This window comes from Mobula hypostoma, chromosome 7 (assembly GCF_963921235.1).
Source record: "Mobula hypostoma chromosome 7, sMobHyp1.1, whole genome shotgun sequence".
In the NCBI taxonomy this organism is placed as follows: domain Eukaryota; kingdom Metazoa; phylum Chordata; class Chondrichthyes; order Myliobatiformes; family Myliobatidae; genus Mobula; species Mobula hypostoma.
In genome coordinates, this window is record NC_086103.1 from 128,207,983 (window position 1) to 128,226,910 (window position 18,928).

At 39.7% G+C, this 18,928-nt stretch overlaps 1 protein-coding gene across 4 annotated transcripts in view; it reads left to right on the top strand.

Annotated features, from left to right (window-relative positions):
- The window catches only part of tenm4 (teneurin transmembrane protein 4), an 806,559-nt gene that overhangs the window by 566,026 nt on the left and 221,605 nt on the right, over positions 1 to 18,928 (top strand). For all 4 annotated transcript variants that reach the window (XM_063053966.1, XM_063053965.1, XM_063053964.1 and 1 more), the window contains exons 5-7: positions 3,170 to 3,425; positions 4,542 to 4,637; positions 8,877 to 9,115. In XM_063053966.1, coding sequence (XP_062910036.1) covers positions 3,170 to 3,425; positions 4,542 to 4,637; positions 8,877 to 9,115 — 591 coding nt within the window. The remainder of the gene's footprint in view (positions 1 to 3,169; positions 3,426 to 4,541; positions 4,638 to 8,876; positions 9,116 to 18,928) is intronic.

Below are 18,928 nucleotides of genomic sequence, written 5' to 3' on the forward strand. Positions count from 1 at the left end.
AGATGAGTTATACAGCTCTTGTTACATGCACATGCAGTTCAACTCTTTGAGTGATTATGCAGAAAATTTGAAGTTAATAACTCATCTCCTTCTACCTTAGGCCACGAACATATCAATCGCCCCTCGTATTCTGTAACACTGATGGTGCTCTGGTGACTGCTGCTGAATGAGCCCCAAACTTTGGTAACTTCAACTAAATTAGTTAAGCCTCACTTCACAAATACTTAATTCTTCTATTTATTAAATTTGGCACAGGATTTGTTGGGAAATACCAGCAGGTCTATAGCCAAACATAAAATTCTGCAGTTTTCATGCATAAGTGCCAGGAAGTTTGGAACTGCTGTGATTGCTTACACAATGAAAATCCCAGACTCCCAAACTGGTATTTGCCAGAGAATTTCCAATGATGCTCCAGTGCTGTGCGCCACCACCAGCAGAGCAGAATTTGATGGTTATTTCCCATCATTTGGAGAATCCACTCCTGTAACCTACACCAAACCAGACCAAACAAAAGGGTACACCTCTGGTCATTTGAATGCAGAGAAATGGCTGCTGTAGATGAAGTACTAATTGCTTTAAATTGTTTTAGTTAAATTAAGTTACTTTAATGTTTAAAGTGAATTCAAACTGTTTCTCGCACTTCGCAAAAATAAAGTAATTACAATTTTAATTAATTTATTTCATTATGCAGGTGATCCTGGCAATACCCAGATTGCATTCCCAGAAAAAAGCCTATACCACAAATTTCTATAATGCAAGGTTGCATTATCTTTGCAGGCATCAAGAAATGCAAGCCAAAAAGCATATATTTTATGCTATACTTTTCACATGAATGTTGTGAAAGCAAATTGAAATTTGGTATATTCAATTTATGAGTATTGACATCTGAGTGTTTTGATCATGAGCAACACTCAGCTTTGATAGCTTTGCTGATGATATGGGTTAATGAAAATTGCTTTTCCCTTCGTATTGTAGGGAAAATTTTATTAGGTATGAACAGGTGCATACGGACAGCATTAAGTGCCAGCAGTTTTCTGCCATCGGCAGTTTTATTCTTATTATCTTCATCATTATTCCTGAGCTGTTTCCTTAGTAAAGAGCTTTTTTGACGCTTTCTTCCTTTTGTGTCACTTCCTTTGAAGAAACCTAATTGCAGCCCAAAACTGATGAGAAGCATCAATGATGTTTCACTTTTATCAGAACATGTGCATAAATTTATTCTTCTGTCAGAAATTTCTCTTTTAATCAACTGATGCCCATAATTAAGATTCCCGGATAGTTTGCACTGAAGTCAGTTATTGTGTTTTGTAATTACCTTGCAGCTGAATTTAACATAGTTGCACCCAATGGTTTCTGCTGTTTTTCTCATCATTTTAAATTACCATATTTCTTTTCTTCTATGTTCATTGGTGTTTTGTGCAATAAATAATGTCAAGACTTTGATAGCCATGACTTAAAAGCCATATTTTTCAAAATCTATTTCAAATCTAATTCCCTTATAAACAACTATTTCTTCAGTTTCACTGATGAAATACATCAAGGTTAGTGGCATCTGCCGGTGGCATTCAGAATATTTTATTTTCCTTTCCCACTTGAAACAGTTTTTAATGCAGAAGTCTCAGAAACTCATGAAAGAACCATCAACATTCAGTGGAAATGGTTTGGGTAACTACTATGGTTCTTCTATAGTCTCATTTCCAGCTCCTACTACTGAAGAATATACAGAACAATGCAAAATCCTCAGGGCACATACTGTATATACAGCCTCAGACTTTTGCACAGTACTGTATTTGTCAATGTGGAGCGGAGAATCTGGCGGGAGAAAAAGATGTTGTGAATGGCGAGGGTGGAGTGCTGAGGGAGGGGTTCGGGACAGGTGGCAGAGAGGGCGTGCCAAGTGTGGAGGATGCCACGGGTGCAAACACACCCAGCCCTGTGACTGAGCGTGGTCATTTTCTGGTCACTTGATTACAAACCATCAGTTAGTTGATCTTTACAGAATGTTTCTGATGCTTCCCGCTCCCTCCCCTATCCAGCCCCCCTTACCCAACCACAATTCCCCTCTCCCTGCCCCCTCCCCACTCTCAGTCCACAATAGAGACTCATATCAGAATCAGGTTTAGCATCACTCACCCATGTCATGAATTGTTGCTTGTGTGGCAGCTGTTCAGTGTAATACATAAGATTACTACAGTACTGTGCAAACAGAAGTCTTAGGCACTCTGGCTACATAGATGTGCCTTAGACTTTTGCACCGTAATGTACTTGACCCCATTCTCATTAATAGGTAATTCAGGACCAGAGGTGTTTTTCGCTCTATCAATCTTGGTTGATTGTTGACCATTGTGACTAGAGTCCATCCATCTCGGGCTTGATGTGCTGCACCCCAAGTGTACAGGGAACACTAGAGAGGTGTTCCCATTCTCCACCTCAAGGGCTGCAACAATTTTCTCATGAGGCTTTTCTGCCCTAGTTTTCATACTGCTGCTTTGGAATCTGCATAACATTTATTAGGAATGCTGGAATTATTTGAAAGATAAATGGACTCGTCAGTTTACGTATTACATATTTTTTCCTGTCATGATGCTGTGGGCATTGTAAATTATTAGATATATGATCATTCAGGCCTGTAATATAGCATTTCGCTACCTCTACTCTGTTTTCCTCATTTAACTCCTTGTCCTCTATCAACTTCCTCTTCTCCTCCCCAAGACAGAAATTGAGTTGGGAACTTGAATTATAGGATTAAATTGAATTGGTTTGTTATTGTCAGATGTTACCAAGATGCTGTGAAATGCTTGAGTGCATGCTGTTCATTCAGATCAAAGTATTACATGACAAGTTGAGGTGGAACAAGGTAAAACAGTACCTTAATGCAGAATAAGATGTAACTGCTACAGAGTGCAGTGCAGTGCAGTGCAGTGCGGGAAAGCAATAAAGTGCGATTAAAAGGTAGATTACGAGGAACAATGAATTTATTTGCAGCAGCAAATGTTGTCACATTCATTAGCAATTTAATAATTCTAATCTCTTAATTGAGATATTTAAACAAAGATATTAACTTCAATTCTTTGTAGAAGTAAAAGTATTTACAGAGATTGTGGTGGCTGCAGGGTAATTGTTTTAGTATAAATACCTCTAATCATCTATCTGGTGTTGTTTCTTTCAGAAGCTTCGACCAACGTTTCTCAGAATCACTCAATGCTCAGAACACCCCCTCCTCCAACATCGCATCCCCATTCGCTAAACCAGCCGCACGCCTCTTCAGTGAACTCGTTGAATAGGGGGAACTTCACCCCACATAGTAATCCCAGCCCTAGTCCAGCTGATCTCCCACCCCCTCCAGAGCCGCCTCCCAGCATACAGGAACCTGTCCACATGCAGGACAACTGGCTACTTAATAGTAACATCCCCTTGGAGACCAGGTGAGCTTCTTCATCAATAACTTATCTGAACTGCTGGGGTAGTTTACCATCGATATTGTGTAAAACCTCATAATGAAAATATGTAAACAACATGAAATTTTTCTATATCATGTTTCTTACAGTTTGTTTAAATTACAATATTTAAAAAGCAGAATATGATTGTTTTTAATTGATACTTTACACAGACATAATGACCTGGAGTTTCTGCTAGGTGTGGTCAGAGTAATGCTCAAGGAATATGCTAGATGGACATCATACTGGTTTTGTAAAGTTTCCCTACAAACTCATTAGCATAAAACCTTCCATAATAGTTGCATGAGCAACCTTATCAATAATAATTGATTATTGATTAGAACATGGTTTATTGACCCTGAAAATGACAACCCATTGGACTGATTTAAATTGAAAATGTGTTCAAATAATTTCTGCATCTAAAAGATCAGCCTCACAATCAGTGGTCTGAATTTGAACTCAATTAAATGGATATTAAAATAAATTAAAATAATTATCACTGCAGCCTCAAAAATGGACCTGAGTGATTCAATTAATTGCTAGCTGCATCCAACTATCGTTAATGATAGATAAATGTGACCCTGATAGTCTTTATGCCTGCAGTTTGGGTCGGAGTGTGATATATGGCCCCATACAGGCAGAATCAGTGATAACCCATTATGAAGACCTCATGAGGTGATCACATTTGTAAACAGGGTTGAAGCTGTGTGAAAGTAGGCAAAAACTCCAGCAGAAATGGTAATGTTTTGTTTAATTCCAAATTCAGCAATATTTTTTCATTTCTTTCATTGATTTTTGCATATTTTGGACAGAAACCATCGCAGAAACTCCAGGTAAATGATGGTGGGTTCAGGGTTCATTCATGTAATGTAATTTTATCTGCACCATTTTACATTATACCTTAAAACTATAAAAATGCTGATTTGAATATCATAATTTAAATAGGACATCAGTAATTTCTCTGCCACTTCTATTCCTATCATAGTACTGATGTCTGCTTTTATGTTTTCAGCCATTTTGTTGTTTTTGATTTTTGCTGTCTCCATTCACAACTTTATTCATATGCAGCTCATTGGCTTCATTCATTTTTCCATCTGAATGTAGAAATGTAGCAAAGCAGACATTCCTAGAGAGTTTGCAGGACAACCTAATTGAGATGGACGTATTTACTCCTGCTCGACATGAAGGTTACAATGATGGGTAGGTGATGTTTCTTGCTGGGTGTGATGACTTCTGTGCTCAGTTCTTCCTGTCTTACAAAGACCAACTTCAAGTTTTGTAGAGTAATCTCTCTGTTAGCCAATGAAAAAGGTTGCTGCAACCTTAGGTCATTACTTCATTGAAAGCAAAAGCTTTTGTGGTTTTAGTATTTTATCACGTCAAATCTAATATCTAAAATCAGTCTTCTCTGAGTAATAATTAAATTTGTTCAGAGAATTTCCATATTTTACAGATTTATTATGATTAGTTGCATTCAGAGAATGTCTAAGTTTTACAGATTTATTCATTGTCGTTTCAGCAACTGCAGCAAGGAATTGAAATTGTGGGTATTAGTTTTTGCTCTGGAACTGCTCTGGACTGATAACTACCTTAATATATTTCTAATTATAAATTTGAGAACATCACTACAAAAAAAATTAATCAATTTGTCCTGATCATAATATTACTTCTGCTAAATATTATTCCGGTTAATTTTATAACCTAATTTTGCTGACATTATCTATTTTCCATGACTACATTTGAAGTGTTCCAAAAATACAAATTGCAATCGGACTAAGCTCCAGTGAAACAGAAATGCAGTAAGGCAAACCTTGGTGTGATCCGGTTCAATCCCCTTTGTTGACGTTGAAGTCATATTTTTTTGGAACTATTGTTGCAGTTAGCTTACACTGAATACTAGCTTTCATATTTGCATAAAATGTCTAAAAGAGGCTCATAAAATTCCTGAAACTAATGAAACTGCAGATTGGATGGCAGTTGTAAAGCACTCAAGCTTTACCCCTGTGGTTTTATGACATTTTCTGAGCCCCTAGACTAAGTTATGGCTTTTTTTTAAGTGTACATTATTCTCTATTTCCTTACCAGTTTATTGAAATCTGCTGCAGGATTTCTTGTCTCTTTTACAGTCACTTACCACTGATTATATATTCCAAATTTCAGATTTTTTCAACAGCTGTTTTCATAAAAACTGCTATTTGTTAATAAGCTATCCTTTGAATGCACTTCCATTTGCTTGTAACTTCACTCTTAATTCATTTTACATGGGGGAATGCATACAGCTTTCATTGTACTTCTAGTCCACTCATTTGCCACTAATTGAAATTTTACATCTGAAAGCTACTATTTGCATTTAGTCATTTTATTAATACAATAGTATTGTGTTAACTTTGAAGCTGAAGCAGTGATTTATGCTGTAATACTCACACTTCACTTTTTGATGCCACCCTGCTGTAATCAACCGATACATATTCTAACCAGACAATTATTTTTTCATTTGAATATGTTCCAAACCACCAATTTTCTTCTTTGTATATTTGCAGAAGAGTCTGCCATCTGAATTTGATCCCTAATACATACCAATTTTATGTAAATTTTAATATATTGAAAGTATAGGAACATCCTCCATAGAAATAAAATAACAGTTCCTTCTATATGTTGTATTAGAGTGTTCAGTATCACTTTTACAACAACCGTTAGTTGTTGTCAGATAATAAATACTTGCCTTGCTGTAGCATATATGAATGAGTAAAAGAGAAATACTTCATCAGTGGTAGTTCTTTTTCCTATCAGATGATCTTGCCCTGAGAGGTAAGGAAGGCTATGGTCCAGGTGCAGTTCAATGGGACTAGGCAGAATAATAGTTTAGCATGGACTAGATGGGCCAAAGGACCTGTTTCTGTGCTGTTGTGCTCTATGACTCTAAGGTAAGGAGTAAGTTGTCGAAACCTCTCCCAATCATTAGCCTGTTCTAGTGCACTTCAGAAGTTTCCGTGGAGAGGTCTTGCAACAGCCAACTAGATGCCAGGAGTGCAAAATTAGACAACTGTTATCATTTGCTAAAGGAAATACCTGAGCAATGGTGATAATAAGACAGATTTCTTTAAACAGAAATTGAGCAGAATACCATGGATGCAGGAGATCTAAAATAGGAACAGACATTGCTGGGAAAAAAGAGCTAACATTTCAGGTGAATGAATTTGAGTAATAACTGAGAATGTTTAGAGATAGAACACGCTTTAAGTTGTGTAAAAAGGGAGGAGGGAGGACAGGACTAAAAGAAGAATGTGTGAATGGATAGACGCCTAAAGACGAAATGACTGTAGGATTGATAGTGCCAGGCAAAAAAGGACTGGGTGAGGTGCATGTGTAGAATGATTATCTAAAATTGCCCGAGCAATTTGAAAGGAATACTGCAAATCAGGAATTGCCGATTTTGGTGTTGTGCCCAGAATGTGCCAAGTTGAAAGAGTTTGGTCTGTTACTAAAGACAACCACTGAGTGTTCCCTGATGTTTGAAATGTTTTGCCAAGCCACTTAAAGCTCGATTTTGCATTACTTAATATGGTTATTTGGTCATTGTACTTCTCCTCCTGAAAAGGGAAAAATTCAGATTAGTTCACCTTACTGTGGAAACAGTGCCGATCAGATATTCCCTCACAGAGCTATAGATTCTGACTCAGGACGAGGTCACCAGGGAACTCTGCATTTTAAATATTTTTCTTGCACCTATATTAAAAAAAAAGTTACTCCTGGTTAGTCATTCGATGTCTTTTGTTTATGGAATCTGAAAATTGAAGTCGGTTTCACCACTCTTAAAGCAAACGTTAATTTGACACCATTTCCAGTGAAACCACAAATAATCATTTTGGGGAACATCTTTCTTTGGCTTGATTACTAAAGTTAATAAAGTGATGTTAAAGAACTGCACTGCACTCTGTCTTCAGTAAAAATATGAAGGGAAAATATTCTGCTGTGCTTCACTCCTGAGAAAAAAATGTTTTCTTAATATTTTGTGGCTGTAAGCATCTAGGATCTTGAAGAATGCCATCACTTGTATATTTTAATGGACACTGATCAAAGAGAACCTCACACTACATCAGTTAAAAGGGTCTCTGCTATACCCACTCAGCAATTAATACATTGATACTCTTTTATGTTCCATTAGATGCAAATAGATCTATTTCCTCTCATAGGAAAGAATATGCAACTTGATTTAAAGCACCTCTTCCAAGACTTGTGCTTTATTTTTCATTATTGGTTGGTTTGTTACAGTAAGAGTCACAGAACCGGTAAGAAAAGCCTTTGCAATAACTTAACACCTTTAATGGGCAACATTTTACACAGAAGAGGCAGTTGACAATCTGCTGCCTATTGTGTAACTGGGCTGGATCCTGTTGGCTAATGCCTACAGTTCCAAATGCAAATCTGTCAGTGGATTCCACATGGAATCCAGCACCAAAACCCTATCTTCCCGACAATTCCCAGTGTTAAGTTGCAGAATTGCCTTGGGATCTGAGAGTGACATTAGTTTACATGAAGGTGGTAAAGTAGAAAATATTTGTTATTAAATTTTATCTCTTTAAAATGATATGTTGATTTAGCTTTTCTAATTATTGTTTTAATTTACTTTTTTCCCACTTTTTTACATTTCTTAATTAATTACATTATTTTTATTAAGAGCTACTGAATACAAAAGACACTGAGAAACCATAAAAATCACTTGCAGTCTTCACAGTACCTCTGGCTTTTCCACCTGTCAAAACTTTCATCTGTGTTTTGGCAATAGTGCCAGATCACTAGCTGCTGCTGCTGCTTCTGAGCTCACATTATTTGCATTCAGGAAATTATGAGGCCAACAAAATTGTCCCTCATCGTCCAAAATGAGTAAGTACATGACCACAGGCAACAATCCCACATAAGATCTAGCTACAGCATTTGTTAAAATGTGACTCAGATGCAAAAATAGTTAATTCTTTATGCATGGCTTTGAGACATTCTGAAAACATGAAAGTCATTAGGTGGGTCGAATTTGAGATGATTTCATTTATAAAATGCAATTTACTGCTTATCAAATCAATATTAAGCCGCTGAATGTAATCACCCTTACGATAGAAAATACCCAAAAGGTTTCACTAAATGACAGCAAAATTGGGTTTATGCAGATCCAAGTAGTGATGAACTAATACTTTCAACTTCAGTCATTGTTGAAAAATATACTTTAGAATAAAACTCAGAAGCTAAATCATGTAATTGTTTTACTGTGTAATGTAATCCAGACCTATGTCATTACATGTTGTATATCTGTTGGAAATCTCCTATTATTTTAAATGTGACTAAAAGAACAAGTTAGAGTAATTAAACAGGGCAACAGAGTGACAGTGAGCAATCATGGTCAGGATCCCTGTAGCCTCTGATAAGTAATCTGTCTTTATTTGTTAGGCACTTCTTATTTAAACCTGGAACTGGATCCTCTCCACTTTTTTGTACAACTGGACCTGGTTACCCCCTCACTTCGAGCACTGTGTACTCTCCTCCACCTCGACCCTTACCCCGCAGCACGTTCACAAAGTCTGTCTTCAGTCTGAAAAAGCCCTACAAGTACTGTAACTGGAAATGTACAGCCTTGAGCGCCATCATCATTTCTGTAACACTAGTGATTCTACTCGCCTACTTCATTGGTAAGTTCTTTGTAAATATACTATTCCTGACCAATTCATCTTTCAGGGAAGAGCTGCAGAAAAACTGTGGGAGACACTCTGACTCTGCGTGCAGGTGTCTCCTTCAAGGTGTGATTAGCCAATCCTTTGCTTTTGAGTTTGTGATCACCTTGAGCTTTTCTCTAATGTAATTCTACTTGTATATTTTAAAATAAATGCAATAACAGCTCTGTGCAGAAGTGTTAGGCACCCTAGATTTTTTAATATGGTTTCGGATGGTATGGCCTCCACAGATCTCAACGTCATTGAGCCTGTCAGGGATTACCTGGAGGGACAGCAGCAAGTGAGACAGCCAAAGTCTGCAGAAGAACTGTGGCAAGTTCTCCAAGATGCTTGGACAACTTACCAGCTGTTTTACCTTCTAAATCTGCACGTCAGTGTACCTAGGAGAATTAATGCAGTTTTAAAGGCAAAGAGTTAGTCACGCCAAATACTGATTAATTTAGTTTTTACTGTTTATTGCTCTTTATAATGATTTTTTGACATTTAGAAACTTACCATTTCATTACTTTTGAGAGTATCTTGGCTTTTCAGAATATTTTCAGACTTTTGCACAGTATGGTCTGCAATTTGCTCCCCCTTTTTATTATTACAATTGGAAAACGAAAATTGGAATGGGGGATTTGACTGTTTTAATCTTTTGCATATCAGTGTAAAGATTGATAACAGACAAGAACACCTCATTTTGCACAGCAAGTCAGCACACCATATTAAATTTCTCTTGTGTGAGTTCAACCAAATAGCAATTGGGATGCTACAACTGACTATATAGCGTCCCCCACACCAAGTTGGTGAAAGGAAAATCTGTAATCATCTCATCTTCAAGCAGTTTGTGCTGCTGGACAAAGTTTATAAGTCATAAGAGAAGTGCTGTGATGATGATCATAATTGAACAGCTTGCTACACTCATTTTGTAGTCTCCCTCATGAAGAAAGCTTGGGTAAGGTACTGGCAGGCTCACTGTATTGTTCGACTCAGCCCTCCAGCAGATGAAGAAAGTAGATTGAAGATATTTCCTTAATAAAACATTTTGTTGAGAAATGTGGAATATCAGTAAAAGGACACTAAGGCTGCCTGTGATTGCCACATGATGAAAGATAAACAGCATCTTTTTATCAGTTAGTCATTCATTACAACATTGACTCATAACAATGTTATATTAACATGGATTTTGCTTGCTATGATTCTAAGAGCACTTCCCCTCTAAGGTTAGAAAAATTGCAAAAGAGTCTAAAACCTTCTAAAGTATCTTTTTACCTTTGATTTGAAGCTACCCAAGAAACTGACATAATCATCTTGTTTAAGTTGAAAACTGAAGTGCAACTTTTCAAACTTGAGTTTGATTAATCAGGACTCGGAATCCTTTGTTATCCTGAGTGTAAGCTGCTCTAACATACGTCTGCTCAGTTGCCTCATTCTGGGTAATGCCAAAGTTATCCAAAATTTTGCTGTATTATCACCATGCCAACGCTTCAGCATTGCCCTTTACCTTGCTAACCTTCACCAGCTCCTCGTTAGGTAGTATCTCAGTTTTAAAATGCCAACCCTTGTTTTCAAACTTCTCACATTCTCATGCCTCCCTCTCACTTTTTCCCATGTCATAATCTCCAAAATATCTCTAATTCCAAGCTCTTTCTGAACCCCAACTTTAGCCTCATTTCCACTGATTAGTTCTTCAGCTGACAAGGTATTAAACTGGAATTCTGCCCCTATGCTTCTTCCTCTCAGTGCTCCTCAGCCTTTTACGATGCTCCCTAACACTAAGGTCTTTGCCCATGCTTTTGGACAAACTTCTCCTTGTGCGACTTCGCATAATACTTTTTGTCACTGATGATCTCGTTAAGGGCCGGAGGTAATCATTAACTATTCTCCATATATGGAAATAGTTGGCGATTTTAAAAATAGGCAAAATCACAAGTTATACAGTATATCAATATCCAGCTAAATCTGATCCAAACGAATTTTCTTTTGAAAGCAAGTAATCTGAGAAGTAACTTAACCCAGGGGTCTAAGCAGGATTATCATTGGAAAGGTGCCAACAATTTTAGCAAGATAATTACTGGGACATTAAAACTATTAAATTATTAAACTAAAATTAATCTTTCTGTTCTCTTGCAGACATATTTAAAATGAGTTTTCAAAACCAGGGCCAATGACATGATAAAATAATTAATTACAATTTCTTAAAAGAAAACACTATGAAGTGCACTATTTTAAGTGTCGGGTGTGAGTGAGCAAATGCAACTAATTTAAAAAAGATAACTTCATTTATAAGAACCTGCTTAAATTGCAGGATGAACTTCAACCTATAATGCAGATAAATTGTGAATAAGCCAGACAAAATTACATAAAAGTAACTTTAACTTTTCATTTGGGAATTTATTTTTAAGTTAATGGATATATATTCATTTTGGGCAGTAGTGGGGAGGAATAGACTTTATACTTTCTAATCCCATTTGACAGCTTGTATTGTAGCTCCTGCTGAGAGCCAGTCAGGATGAGAGAATGCACAGCTAAATGCCAGCCTGGTGCAGCCAAGCATAAAGGTCCCATCATATAGGCGAGTCACTATGTGTATCTCTGTGTGAGAGAGAGAGAGCGTGTGCAACAGAGAGTCGGTGTATATGTGTGCTAACAGAGTCTGTGCAGGTGGGAAGAGGGGGCCAGTGGGTCTATGTGTGAGAGAGTGAGTGTGTCGGTGCTTGTCTGTTTATAAGAGATATAAAAGCAAAATCATCCTTGAAACAGTAAGTAGATTGGGTATCATCTGAGGAAAGGAATGGAGTATTAAGTTTTCAAGTCCAATCTCCTCATCAGAATTGGTTAAGAGAGAATATTTAGTTGAAGTGTGGGGTAGTAATGGATAGGACTAAAAGAATATCTCTGATAGGGTGAGGTCAGAACTTTAATGGAAATAAATTGTGGAAGACATCCAGGAAAAATACAGAGAAACATAAAAATAATGAATTGCAGGACTGAGGGACATGGCCAGAAAGTCAAGCTGTGCTAATGGACTTAGTAAAACTGATCTTGTATCAGGAATACATAAATTGCAACAGAAATGGGAAAATACATGAAGCTGTGTGAGGAAAAAATGTCAGTGTGTCAATATGTGAGAGTCAGTGTGGGGAGTGAATGTCAGTGAGTGAGAGAATACTGATTGGTTAGTTAGTGTGTGTGAGGAAGAGTATCGGTAAGCTGGTGTGTGAGAGAGTGTGTCGGTAGGTCAGTGCAAGGCTAGAAATTGACACTGGTGTCAAAAAATATGGCTGCAGTAACTGCAGTTGCAACAAATCATGATAGATTTGAGAGAGAAAATTCATTATGTTTTTAATTATGTGGGAATTTCTATTTTGTACACATTTTTAAAAATAATTATGGGCTGCCGGCGATGGTGATGGAGGCAGATACGATAGGGTCTTTCAAGATACTCCTGGACAGGCTCAGAAAAATAGAGGGCTATGGGTAATCCTAGGTAATTTCTACGGTAAGGACATGTTCGGCACAGCTTTGTGGGCAGAAGGGCCTGCATTGCGCTGTAGGTTTTTAAAAAATTACAATAATTTCAATTATTTAGAAGAAAAGGTCATCAACTAGCATTTGTCCCTTTGGCTCACCACGTCTGTAAATTGTATCTCCTTCCCGCTAAGTACTCCAGTCATAAAACCATCAACATAGAGTGGACTGCATGTTTCCATTCTTCAGCCCTTTGTTGCCTCCACCATCTACTCCTCCATCAACTTGTCACTATTTCCACTCTCCCCTCCTCTATCTGCCTATCACCCCTCCTCACCTGGATCCACCTGTTGCTTTCCTTCGCCGATTTCACCCCTTCACTTCAGCATGTAAAATTGGCTGTTTCTCCTCTATATTTCAGACCCTATTGTTACATACCCCGTAACTGGGTTGCCAAACCAGCAGAAATGGATCACTCAGTTGGAGTCTGAATTACTAGAACTAAGAAAGTTTTATTACAGAAACAAGCAACACAGTACTCTAATCAAAAGGATAATGAATGCAACAGTTCAGCAATGATAAACATACATGTACACAGAATTCAGATAACAGGATAAATCAAGCTCTATCGTTGTCTAGGGGTAAATGACCAGTTTCAAAGTGACGCAACGCAAAGTTCAGTTCAGTTCGGTAGTAATCGCTGCCGTGGCGATGGACAGTGGGGGAAGGGGGAAGGAGAGAGAGAGCAAAAACGAATGAATATTCAAAACGGCTTCGACACAGACCTTCGCAGTCAGCTTTCGGGCAAGTCCTTTGTGATGTCATCTGAGGTCACCGACTGTGACCCCTCCGTTTCCAGATGCGATCGTTTCTCTGCGGTGAACCCGGCACCCAGGCAAGGATGGACACACACCAGGTTCCTGCCGATCGTGCCTTTCCACCCTGAGCGTCTATGGCTTGATCCCGTGACCAGCCGTCCAAAAGTTTCCCACCGACTTGTGAGAGGCGCACCGCTTCCAGGGTCTCGTTACCTCGGGTGTCGTGTGTGTCCTGCCTTAGCGAACCTGTCCCTTTTTATCCCCCTGCTGGGGTATCGCCTGTCCATCACTTCAAACAGTTCAGGGTTCAAAGGGGGAGCCGATCTTGACAGCTCTCCTTCCCCTTCATTAACATCTCCAAATGCTGCTCCATTGTTTTCCTTATCTCTCTCTCTCCTGAAGACAGGTGGCAGACCAACTGCTGATCCCACTGGTGCCAGCACAGGACAGCTACATCTTAATCTATGTGTATTCTTGTCACACTATGAAGAGTCTCAATCTGAAACGGTATGTCCATTTCCCTCCACAGGTGCTGCTTAACCTGCTGAGTTCCTCCAGCTTCTTGCAACACACATCAAAGTTGCTGGTGAACGCAGCAGGCGAGGCAGCATCTCTAGGAAGAGGTACAGTCGACGTTTCAGGCCGAGACCCTTCATCAGGACTAACTGAAGGAAGAGTTAGTAAGAGATTTGAAAGTGGGAGGGGGAGGGGGAGAGCCAAAATGATAGGAGAAGACAGGAGGGGGAGGGATGGAGCCAAGAGCTGGACAGGTGATAGGCAAAAGGGGATACGAGAGGATCATGGGACAGGAGGTCTGGGAAGAAAGACAAGGGGGGGGTGACCCAGAGGATGGGCAAGAGGTATATTCAGAGGGACAGAGGGAGAAAAAGGAGAGTGAGAGAAAGAATGTGTGCATAAAAATAAGTAACAGATGGGGTACGAGGGGGAGGTGGGGCCTTAGCGGAAGTTAGAGAAGTCAATGTTCATGCCATCAGGTTGGAGGCTACCCAGACGGAATATGAGGTGTTGTTCCTCCAACCTGAGTGTGGCTTCATCTTTACAGTAGAGGAGGCCATGGATAGACATGTCAGAATGGGAATGGGACATGGAATTAAAATGTGTGGCCACTGGGAGATCCTGCTTTCTCTGGCGGACAGAGCGTAGATGTTCAGCAAAGCGGTCTCCCAGTCTGCGTCGGGTCTCACCAATATATAAAAGGCCACATCGGGAGCAGCGGACGCAGTATATCACCCCAGCCGACTCACAGGTGAAGTGTCGCCTCACCTGGAAGGACTGTCTGGGGCCCTGAATGGTGGTAAGGGAGGAAGTGTAAGGGCACGTGTAGCACTTGTTCTGTTTACAAGGATAAGTGCCAGGAGGGAGATTGGTGGGGAGGGATGGGGGGGACGAATGGACAAGGGAGTATGGTAGGGAGCCATCCCTTTGGAAAGCGGGGAGGAGGGGGGAGAGGGAAAGATGTGCTTAGTGGTTGGATTGATGTGTGTTGCTTGAATTTCCAGCATCTGCAGAATTCCTGTTGTTTGCGTCCTCCATCTTCTTGTTTTTTTTTGCTCCAGATTCCAGCATCTGCTGCCTCTTGTGTCTCCCTCCTAACCTGTAGATTTTATATGCCTTTTCAGCACTCACGAATAAATTGACACCTTTGGATCTGATTATCCATTCTCATTACTGCTACTTCTGCATTTTCAAACCACTTTCACGCTGCCTATCATTATAGCACAAACGTCTGTTGATTAATAATGAAGCATCATTGCTTGCATCTTCAGTGAGAGAAAAATGTTAATCACAGTCCATGTGAAGTGCATCTAAGAATAGTCCTCTGCTCAGACTGAAGGGAAAGGAAAAGACCTTAGTAATAGAAATAAGTTAACCCATTAACTGGTGGTGGCAGAGGTGTTCTTAGTGGATCAATAGCAGACCTAAATTTCCAATGCAAAGTTTTAAAAGTCTTCATAAAGGACTGCAAGTATTCTATATTTCCTGCATTTCCACTGTCATAACAGCAATAGAGTTCTTCAGTCCTTCACTGCCATTCTGCAAGCCTCCATATTCATCACATTATTCTCCGTAATTTCCACTATCTCTAACCGAATCCTACATATCTTCCCCCTCCCTCCCCACTCCAGTTTCTATAGGGATTGCTCCCTATGGGACTCCTACCCGTCCCTCCCCATTGATCACTCATCCCTGCAAGTGTGACAGGTGGTACACGTGTCCACCACTCTGCTCTCACCATCATTCGGAGCCCCAAGGTGTCCTTCCAAGTAAGCAATACTTCACCTGTGAGTCTGTGGGGGTCCTCTATTGTATCCAGTGTTCCCAGTGTGACCTTCTCTACATCAGTGAGACGTAGTGCGGATTGGGAGACTGCTTTGTCGAGCACCTTCTGCTGCAAAAAGCAGGCTATCCCGGTGGTCATCCATTTTAATTCTACTTCCCATTCTCATTCTGACTTGTCTGTCCGTGGCTTCCTCTGCCGCTATGTTTCGGCCAATCTCAGGTTGGAGGAACAGCACCTCATATTCTGCCCGGGTAGCGTCCAACCCGATGGCATGAACATTGATTTCTCCAACTTCCAGTCCTCTTTCTCCCCCCCGCCTCCTTTTCTCTTTTTCAGTTCCCCATTCTCTTCTCCTCACCTGCCCATTACCTCTCTCTGGTTCCCCTCCTCCTTCCCTTTCTTCCATGGTCCACTGTCTCCTCCTATCAGATTCTACCTTCTTCCCTTTATCTCTCCCACCTATTCCCTTCCAGCTTTTTACTTTGTCCCCTCCCCCCACCCACCCAGTCTCACCTGTCACCTGTCAGCTTGTGCTCCCCCCCTCCCCCACCTTATTCTGGCTTCTGCTCCCCTTCCTTCCCAGTCCTGATTGAGGGTCTCTGCTGGAAACATCAACTGTTTATTTCCCTCCATAGATGCTGCCTGGCTTACTGAATTCCTCTGGTGCTTTGTGTGTATTGCTCCAAGATTTCGAACGTTCTGCAGGACGTTCTGTGTTTATGACTGCCGGTATTGTTAGTTTCCTGTTTGAAATATTTAATTTTCCTGGCATGGTTGAGTAGAAGCATTCTGAAGCCAACATGTTCAACATCATTATTAGCTGAAGTGAATACTGGAGTTAAAATATAGATCTGTCCTCAAAAGACATCTGTGGTCAGGCTTCAAGTGTAAGGATGTCTACTAACAGTATTGCTGCAAGATAGTGTTGCAATAAAAAAAAATCCTCCATGATTGAATTATGCTTTTGTAAAATAAACCCATGAGCACACGAAACTGCAAGTAGTTTGATTGTTGTTTGTTTATTGAGATACATCGCGGAATAGGCCCTTCTGGCCCTTAGAGCCGCAATGCCCAGCAACTCCCGATTTAACTCTAACCTAATCATGGGACAATTTACAATGATCAATTAACCTCCCAACTGGTACACGTCTGGACTGTGGGAGGAAATTTACATGGTCATTGGGAGACTGTACGAACTCCTTACAGACAGCAGTGGTCTGCAAAGCGTTGTGCTAAACACTGTCCTACCACGCCGCCAAAATAAACTTAACAAATAAAGGAGTTGCTAACGTTTTTTTATTAGATTATGAAAAGCTTCATGAATAGTATGTGAAAGAATTCAAATGACAGTGAATGCCTCATGATGAAAATTTAAGCTGATTTAATGAATATAACAGTTTTGTAGAGTAGTTTGTGAAATATTAATTGATTTTTCGTTTAGATATCTATTGTATTCCACTGCATCTTTTAAAAATGCTTTGAATAAACATACTAAACCAGCAAAATCATACCAATGTTGACATAAACTTAACTGTTTTAAACCTTTAAAAAGCTCCTGTGGTAGGTGTGGTAGCCCTACTCCCAATCCCCTATAACTGATTCTGAGGGATCAGATTTGTCAGGAGGACAGGAAATGCAGCTGAGTTAAGGAGACATTCCACTTCCTCTGTATGTGTGGATGGATAATTCTCACATTCATCCCTTCCACATCGGCATGGCGGAGATGGTAAATTAGTGATAATATCACTTATAGTTCAAGGGCCTTGACTAATGATTCAGTTACAGGCTGGCAGCATCCGCACGGAAGCTAAGAAATTGAAATAAATAGCTAATTTCTTTAATGATGGCCATGAAATTGCCAATGAAATCCACATCTCACAAATGATCGTTCACTATCCATGTGAAGTAAATTTGAAGCAAATAAAAAGCAACCAAGAATCAAATTAACACTTTGCTTTCTAAAATCTATCACTTGCATCCTTTATCACCGATGGCAGGCAACATCTTTTAGTAGTTTTTCTGTTAATATTCTTCTTGTATTCCACTTTATAAAAATGTTGCTTGTCAGAATCAAACTGTTTGCTCCATTGCATTTATAACTTGTGATCAGCACATCACTTATGCAGATTTGCAAAGCACTGCATAGTCATTCATCTCCCGAAGCCCTAAGAACTTTACCAAACGTTCTGAATCATTGTAGTGCACATTTTATGGTGTGTTGTGTGGCCTCTATAAGTTTTGACTTATCACAGCTATGTATTGATCTGAACTGAATTTAGTTTCAGCAACAGTCCTGTGTTTATTCCAGTCTGTATCATGCTATTGTTTGGTGCATTTGTCGTGGTAGTAGCAAGATGAAGGTGGGGTAGAGGGGTGAGTGGTTGTGGAGCATGCAAAGTATACCTAAGAATGGAAAAGCCCAGAAAAAATGCTGGATAAGAGTGGTGGTTCATTATTAAGCACCCCCATCGTCCAGGCCATGCTCTCTTCTCTCTACTGCCATCAGGAAAGTGGTACAGCAACCTCAGGACCTGTATCACCAGGTTCAGGAACAATTATTACTCGTCAACATCAGGTTCTTGAACCAGAGGGGTTAACTTCACTCAACTTCACTCGCCCCATCACTGAACTGTCCCTGCTGAACTGGATTCACTTCCAAGGATTCTTCATATCCTGTTCTCGAAATTTGTTGCTCATTTATTTATTTCTTATATTATTTATTTCTTTTTTTTTTCTTCTTGTATTTGCTCAGTTTGCTGTTTTTTGTTTTGTCCTCTTGAGTGTGGTCTTTCATTGATTCTATTGTGCTTCTTGTATTTACTGTGATTACCCACAAGAAAAGGAATCCCAGGGTTGTACGTGGTGACATATACAGAATGCACTTTGAAAATAAGTTTACTTTGAACTTTGGATACAGCCCAGTCCATCACAGGAAAAACCCTCCCCAACTTTGAGCACATCGACAATAGCACTGCTACAAGAAACAGTATGCGTCATCAAGGACTCCACCACCTAGGCCTCGCTGTCTTCTTGCTGCTACCATCGGGAAGGAAGTATGGGAGCCTTAGCTCCCATACCAGCAGGTTCAGGATGCTTTATTACCCGTCAACCATCAGGCCCCTGAACGAGCGGAGATAACCACTCAGTACTGAACTGATCACTGAACACAATCTGTGGACAGACGTTCAAGGACTTGAC